This window comes from Bidens hawaiensis, unplaced genomic scaffold, assembly GCF_021521415.1.
Source record: "Bidens hawaiensis isolate Kalapana, Puna unplaced genomic scaffold, B.hawaiensis_p1.1 tig00023984_1, whole genome shotgun sequence".
Taxonomy (NCBI): domain Eukaryota; kingdom Viridiplantae; phylum Streptophyta; class Magnoliopsida; order Asterales; family Asteraceae; genus Bidens; species Bidens hawaiensis.
Window position 1 is genome coordinate 289,408 of NW_027493768.1, and position 7,614 is coordinate 297,021.

The 7,614-nt window shown below is 33.8% G+C and overlaps 1 protein-coding gene and 1 pseudogene across 1 annotated transcript; one reads left to right on the top strand and one right to left on the bottom strand.

Annotated features, from left to right (window-relative positions):
• Positions 1 to 575: 575 nt before the first annotated feature.
• Positions 576 to 1,212, bottom strand: LOC143568387 (dehydration-responsive element-binding protein 1B-like; annotated as a pseudogene).
• Positions 1,213 to 4,438: 3,226 nt separating this feature from the next.
• Positions 4,439 to 7,252, top strand: LOC143568379 (uncharacterized). Its single transcript, XM_077054553.1, has 6 exons — positions 4,439 to 4,467; positions 4,899 to 5,601; positions 5,684 to 5,734; positions 6,438 to 6,536; positions 6,629 to 6,793; positions 6,886 to 7,252. The coding sequence occupies exons 2-6, from the start codon at positions 4,942 to 4,944 to the stop codon at positions 7,015 to 7,017; spliced, it is 1,107 nt and encodes a 368-aa protein (XP_076910668.1). The 5' UTR covers positions 4,439 to 4,467; positions 4,899 to 4,941; the 3' UTR covers positions 7,018 to 7,252.
• Positions 7,253 to 7,614: the final 362 nt, after the last annotated feature.

Sequence of the window (7,614 nt, forward strand, 5' to 3'; positions counted from 1 at the left end):
TGATAAGCACTTCACCGGCTGATTCCTTGCCTTCAAACCCTCCAAAGATCTCCTTTTGAGCTCCCAAGTTTGTCCAAGCCGGCTAGGGTATTCAGGTTATTCAGGTTATGATTAGGGTTAAGTTTATGTGTGTTTATATAGACTTTCAAGGCCCATACACTTAAAATTAGTAGAAGATTCTGGAAATCTGAGCCCATAAATTTAATATTTGTAGAAGATTCTAGAAATCTTAGCCTATAGACTTAATAATTGTAGAAGATTCTAAAAAACTGAGCCCAAAGTGCCGCGCGACAGGCCTTCTCCCATTTTGCTTATTTTAGCATTTTTTCGCCCTCTTTTCGACGTGATTGTAACCCGGAACCTAAAATATTCAAATGACGTGGCACTGCCCCTCCCCCCCCCCTCTGAGGATGGTCTTAGTAATAACAATAAAAAACCATAACTAACCTAACTATAAATTCACATCCATTTATTCGATATTCTCTCAATTACTCACATGGAAACAATTGAATACGATGGTTGTTCTTCTCCCTCTTCATCATCATCGACTCAAACCGAGACTAATGAACAACAACTCACTCAGTCAACAAACCACTTGAAAAGAAAGCCGGGGAGGAAGAAATACAAAGAAACGAGACACCCTGTCTATAAGCCGTAATTACCAACCCCTTTTTCATGCTATTATAAAAACTTGGTGCATTAAAAAACACCTCTTCGTCCACAAATGATGCTATAGAGGGTTTGCCATCTTTTTTCATCTGAAATACCAAAGAATAAGATGGCTTAGTGTCATAGCTTTTTAGCCCAAATGCAAAAGGCTGCCTCAAGAACAGCTTCTCGAATATCAGAAGTTGATGATGACCTGGCCCGTCTAATTAGACATGCCAAGTCACTAAACTTTAATGGTGAGTCATCACCATGTAAGGCTAGGGCTGCTGCATCATAAGTCCTAGCTACCATTTATGGTGTTGGAAATGTTCCTAACTAGATTCTTGATTTCTTACAGGGCTCGCGAACTTCACACACCCATTTGGACCCCTTTCTTAAACGGACGCCTCTATAGACAGGGTGTCTCGTTTCTTTGAATTTCTTCCTCCCCGACTTTCTTTTCGAGTGGTTTGTTGACCGAGTGAGTTGTTGTTCATTAGTCTCGGTTTGAGTCAATGATGATGAAGAGGGAGAAGAACAACCATCATATTCAATTGTTTCCATGTGAGTAATCGAGAGAATATAGAAAAAACGAATGTGAATTATAGTTAGGTTAGTTATGGTTTTTTTTATTATTATTAAAATATAGAATAATATATAATAATTAATGGTTAAGATTTTTGTTGATCTTAAAAACAATTTATATATTTTAACCGAAGCCCAAAATTCAAAATCTACCGCTACCTATATAATAAAAGAGTGGATTTTTCACCAAATCTCTTCGAACTGTCATGTGCCATTTCCTACTTTTTTTTTTGTTCTTTTTTTTATTTCTTTACAAAATCAAAATCAAAATCGCAATCGCGCCTCTATGGAATCCAACTTGATCACCATCCTATTCAGATCTTCTAACCCTACAATCAAAACAATCACCACTGGCCTATTATGTTCAGAATTGCTTTCTAATCGATCAATCTTCAACTCTAAAGGTATGTATCAAAGCTGATGTCGATCGTTAAAACAATTGATCAATCTACATGTTGATCGTTACACAATCTGATTCGTATGTAACCCGATTCATCTACTCCTCAACCCTAATCCGATTATACACTAATCCGATTATGCCAATATAATTATTCAATTAATCAGATTATTGAATATCTTGCATAAATATCTACATTTGATTACTCATCGTTTTGGTGGTGTTAGGATTTTGGTTTTCATGAATAATCATTTTTTGCTTTATAAATTGTCAACCAGTTCTTTGTAATTCAAATGGCTTAAAGATGTCTTTAGTAGATGAAGAAAGAACCTTTGGCCTAACTCTACTTGCACCAACAACCTTATTTGTATTATCTAGCGTAAAACTTAAGTCAATTATGATTATACCCTATTTATATGTAATCCTATTATATATATATATATATATATATATATATATATCCGTTTGGGTGATGAAGACGATGATACAATAAATATTGCTAGAATTTAAACAAAATCATTCACTACGATGATGAAGACGATATATATATATATATATATATATATATATATATATATATATATATATATATATATATATATATATATATATTAATTATAGTATACAAATGATCAACTGAAGTTCAATCGAAATTAAGCCATTGAAATTGATTATACATAATTTGGTTCATAATTCGAATAACATGGTTTTGTGTTCGTTCTGGAATTTTGTTGAATAGGGTTTGACAAATTGCTTGTGGTAATTTTATGAATGGAGTTTCAAATGGGCTAACAGCTTCATATCAAAACCAGGATTACTAACCTTATGGAGCTTCAACACTCTCTATGGGTGATGATTAATGACTTTTTTAATACTATACTTTATAAGTTTTTGCTATTTGTTTGATTATTATTTTTTATTTTTATTTTTTTAAATAGGTTCACTAAGTTCTTAAAGGAGTTTCAAACGGGTTAACCGGAATGTTGCGGATTGAGTTCTTATTTGTTACGGAACAGTTCTGCTGTGTTTACGGATGTGATAAAAATTACATATGTGATCAGTTTTGAAGATTTGCAGACAACGTTACTTCTGGAATTCCATTACGGGACAACTACTGAAACAGATTAATCACATTAAAATTCTTCAACAAAATTGTCAACGGGTCAGAAAAGAACTTTATGAAAACTCTGTTTGTCAACCGTCAGTTTAAGATACGGTCTATTCACGGGTCAAAACAAATTAACCGAGTTTTTATTTGATAGGAGATAAATACAACAATCTGGTGCAGCAATTTCTGAAGTTTTGACTAAAAGGCTGCAAAAAAGGTCATTTTGCACAAGGTTAGTCGGTTAATAGTTAAATTTAGATTAGATTGACATTTGACAAAGAAAAGTCAAACTGCAAGTGCGAATTTTTTGCAAAGGACTTTCAAGTATTGAAACGGGGTCAAACCCGACTATGCTAATATAAAGATTCAATTAATCACATTACTATTGAATGCAGTGTTTTAAAAACCAGTTCAAACCGGCCGATTGAACCGGTTAAACCGGATTTCGTACAGCAGGCCGGTATTTAGAGCCCGGTATTTTTGGCCGGTTTACTAGAACATCATACCGGCGGTTTTTTTTTCTAAAATACCGGTTTTTACCGGCAAACTGGTTTGAAGTCTGAGAAATTTTTGATATTTGCGGCCCATATTTTATCAAAATTACTTTTCATCCAACAATTAATATTCAAACGTGCAAACTATATGACTAATTTTTAAAATCGAGTGATTTTGTATTATTTTTTTTAATATGGATTACTTTTGGATTATTTTTTGTCATGGAATTATTTACTTTTGAGTTATTTTTGGAGTTTAACTTGCATTTATAGAAAATTACAAGGTAAACTATTCAACCGGTTGAACCTCTCGGTATAACCCGGTTCAACAGGTTGTATCATTTTTTAACCCAATTCGGTACGAGTAAAAAACTGGTTTTTAAAACATTGATTGAATGCCTCCCATAAATATCTGCATTTGATTACTCATCATTTTGGTGTTGTTAAGGTTATGGTTTTCATGAATAATCATTTTGACAATGATTGGTAGTTTTATGTAAATTTAAATTCCATTTCAGTTGCTAAATTTTGCAAAGGACTTCCAAGTATTGAAACTAGTCAAGATTAAAGTTAGTTACAGAACAATAATTTTTATGGATTTCATTTCGGAAAATCAAATGGTTTGCCAAACGGATATGTTTCAGGTTAATTCAGGTCATCGGTCTTGAGTTACGAATTAGTTCAGAAACCCATTTTTAATATGGTGTCGGGTTTCGTTTCGAGTTAATTTGTAATTATTTCTAATTCTCAACTCAACCCATTTGTGCCTTATTTAATTTGAAATTATGTATATTGTGTATATGTCATCAACTTTTACGTTGTTGCTTTATTGTTAAATGTACAAATGTTTGCTAAGATATAACTGTTTTATATTTTTCTATATGTTTTTTATTTTCTTAATTGTTTTTTTATTACTAGCCCGAGTTCTATCCTAGTATTATAGTAATATACGTATTAAAACTTGGGTTTAAGTTTGAATTGGTTATAATAAAGTTAGGCGCGACGGCCGTTGACTGGACATTTGAGGTGCAATTTGTGTGGTGCTCACCCGCCATTTTAGATTGTTATTATTATATAACGGACGGATGAATGAATCTCGCCCACATCACCTTCGGATTCTCTCCGCAAAATCCTCCAATTCGTTACAAGCAAAATATTATTATAAGGTGGTGAATCAAATCAATTAACAGCCAAATCAATTGAACCCCTCTTAATCGTGATATTTCACGATTAGGGTTTATTTTATCTGCTGCTGCTGCCGGTACCCATTAAAACACATATTCTTGCTTGCTTTAGGGATTAGGTTGATTGGTTTTATAATTTGCTTTTCATATTGTGCTCATCAATGATTGTTGTTAGATGTATATAACCTAAAAACATGCAATTCATGTTCTTATTTTCTTCAAATTACCCTAAAATATGCAATTATGAATCCAGATTCTCTTATTGCTCATGCTTGATCAACTGCTTGCTTTGATTAAGGATTTTAGGGTTTCATTTTTCACCTTTGTGATTCAATTTATGATTCAATTTTTTAACTTTGTGATTGAATTTAGGATTTTTTAGGTTTAATTTATGAAATTTGTGATTGAATTTTGAATGGATTTAGGTGTTCTTTTAAGGTTTTGCATGATTTGATGAGGTTTATGAAATATAAATCAGAAAGTTTTTGTGACAGATAAGAGACCGAATAGGCGAACAGCGAGTATATGGATGGATCTTATAACAAACGAGCTGTTCGTGAGAATTCTGGTCCAAAAAAGAAACAACCCGCTGCTGTAAAAGATTCGGCTTCATCTCATGATGGAACGGGTCAGTTATGTAACAGAATTGGCTGCGGTGGCCAACTTAATAATAATAATACTACTAAAAGTACTAAAGATAAAACCTTAGAGAAACCAAAACCTTTGAAACCTTCATTCTGTGCATTGTCTAGCAAGAGCTTCAAAGGTGGGGGGACGTCCAAAAACATCTCAAAATCTATAGAGAATACACAGAAAAAGGCGGGAAATTGTTTAAGAGGTCAAACCAGTGAGTCAAACAATGGTGGGAGGAAAAGGTTGGCCCGGGGTGAAAGCAGTTCCTTGGGTAAAGGGAAAAAGATTATTGATGTGTCAGCTAATGAGGCGCATGTTTCTGGTACTAAAAGCTCAAGAAATGTTAACTCTTCTAGAAAAAATGGTGGCTCATCGGGTAGGACTCGGAAATTGAATTTGGAAGTTTCTAAAGGATCAGTTAATCAGCAGTCTAGTAGTGTTATTACCAGTACGCCCCCGGCTCAGGAATCACGGATTGATGGTGATCATGGTACAAGTGATGGTTCCAATGTTAGTGGAAGAGGACAGTTAAACATTAATGGGATTGCAGATGTGGGGATTTTTTAAAGTTTTTATTTATATTTTTGTTCCTGATGTTGTTTATATATAGTAATCTGTGTTTCGTGATTTGTAGGCATTATTGGCGCTTGATAGGTACCAACAAGACGAGGAGTTAACATACGAGGTAATTAGTTTTAAATTTATAGGTTGCGATTTTGACCTGTTTAGGAGTTAGTAGATTAACAAAGCGAATTCTAAATGTATACAACTAGTGTATACAATAAATTATTTTATTAAAATAAAGTAGTTTAATAATATACATTTAGTTTGCAACTTTTAACACATATACTATTTATGCAATTCAATAAATTGTTTTGTCATCTCAACTGGTGTGCATGGGTTGGTCCTGAACCAATTCGGTTTTCCATTTTGAAAATCGCCCGATTTTGTTTTTTCATTCAATTTTTACAATGGGTTCGGTTTCGCCATTTGTATGGGCCTAAAACTTTGTGCCTAAATTTTTTGTTAATATCAATTGATTATTACACAAGGCTAAAATTTGTGGGCTCCACAATTTATTAATTTCCTATAAACTATTTAAAATTGGATTATTATTATTATTTTTTTTTGGTATTTTTGGATATGGTTAGTTGTTTCAGTTCGGTTTCGCTTTTGGTTATAGCAAAACCGAGACCGAACCAAATATCATATATTTTAAAGAACATAAAACCAGACGGCTGGTCCTTAATGGGGTCGGTTATTCGTGTTATAATTCGGTTCGGTTCTTTTGGTTTAGTGCACATTCCTATCAACTATAAACTTCAGAAAGTAAAGTTTTAAGAAACATGTACCTGCACACGATTCTAACTGCATTTTTCCTTCTACAGCAAATACTGTCACTGGAGGCAAATTTATTCTTTGGTTGGCTTAACTTGTTTGATCAACATAGGGACATGAGACTGGATATTGACAACATGTCATATGAGGTTTATTTTCTCGATAACCTTTCATTATACATCTTTAATCGTGCATGATAAAAGCTGCGATTAGCCTTATTCATGCGCGCTTTTTGTCACAGGAGCTACTTGTGCTTGAAGAGAAAATGGGAACAGTGAGCACAGCATTATCTGAAGAAGAACTATCAAAATGCATTAAAACGAGCGTATATGAATCTTTGCAATCAGAGAACGAGAAAACAAAGCACGCTTTGTGTGCAGAAGACAGTAAATGCAGTATTTGTCAGGTGGTTATCCTTAATTCCTTATTCATTTGCATAAGCTTAATATATTGTTTTAATTAACATTATTATTAAGAATGCTATAATTATGTTTATAGGAGGAATTTGTGAGAGGAGATGAAGTGGGAAGGCTGGAGTGTGGGCATGGGTACCATACACCCTGCATAAACCAGTGGCTGGGTCTCAAGAACTGGTGCCCAATTTGCAAGGCTTCACCTACTACTGCTTGAAGATTGTGATGGTGGAAATCACATTTGATTTTTTTTTCAATCATATGTATATGCATATACATACATAGGGTATTTTTTTTTTTGTTGGTTGGCATTTAGCCCTTAATATGGCATAAAATCTGGAGCGTGATTCGGATTGTTTGCCAGAGTATTAAGGGGCTGTTTCATATATGCCACACTAAACTTGCGAAATATAATATTTCTGCAAATCTTGTTTTTGGAGCATCATGCATTTTAAATTCCCTTTGTGACATCTGTTTCGTGAGACGCCCCCTTCGTGACATCAGGGTTTTCGAAAGTGGTTGTGCCGATGAAGTAATTCGCTGTGGCAGAGTTATACACGTGTATAGTTGTATACACACATATGGAATGATTTTAAATTGGAACAATGTTCAAATAAGAACCAATAAATATGTTGAGAATTCCGAGAACAACATAATGGACCAGTACCTTTCGCGTTAAGTGTTATACATAAGACGCTTACATAATCGTCTACCCATAATCTCATTTAATTATTAATGCACACTGTTCAGCGTATTATGCATGTCTCGCGGTTCTTAACATAAAACCGGTTTCAGCTAGTTGTTGAATCACTAG

Excerpts from the sequence above, each read along its gene's own strand:
- LOC143568379 (XM_077054553.1), top strand. The coding sequence starts at position 4,942 with ATGGATGGATCTTATAACAAACGAGCTGTTCGTGAGAATTCTGGTCCA. Across the intron at positions 5,735-6,437 it reads ACGAGGAGTTAACATACGAG|CAAATACTGTCACTGGAGGC; the intron begins GTAATTAGTTTT and ends TTCCTTCTACAG. Across the intron at positions 6,537-6,628 it reads TTGACAACATGTCATATGAG|GAGCTACTTGTGCTTGAAGA; the intron begins GTTTATTTTCTC and ends TTTTTGTCACAG.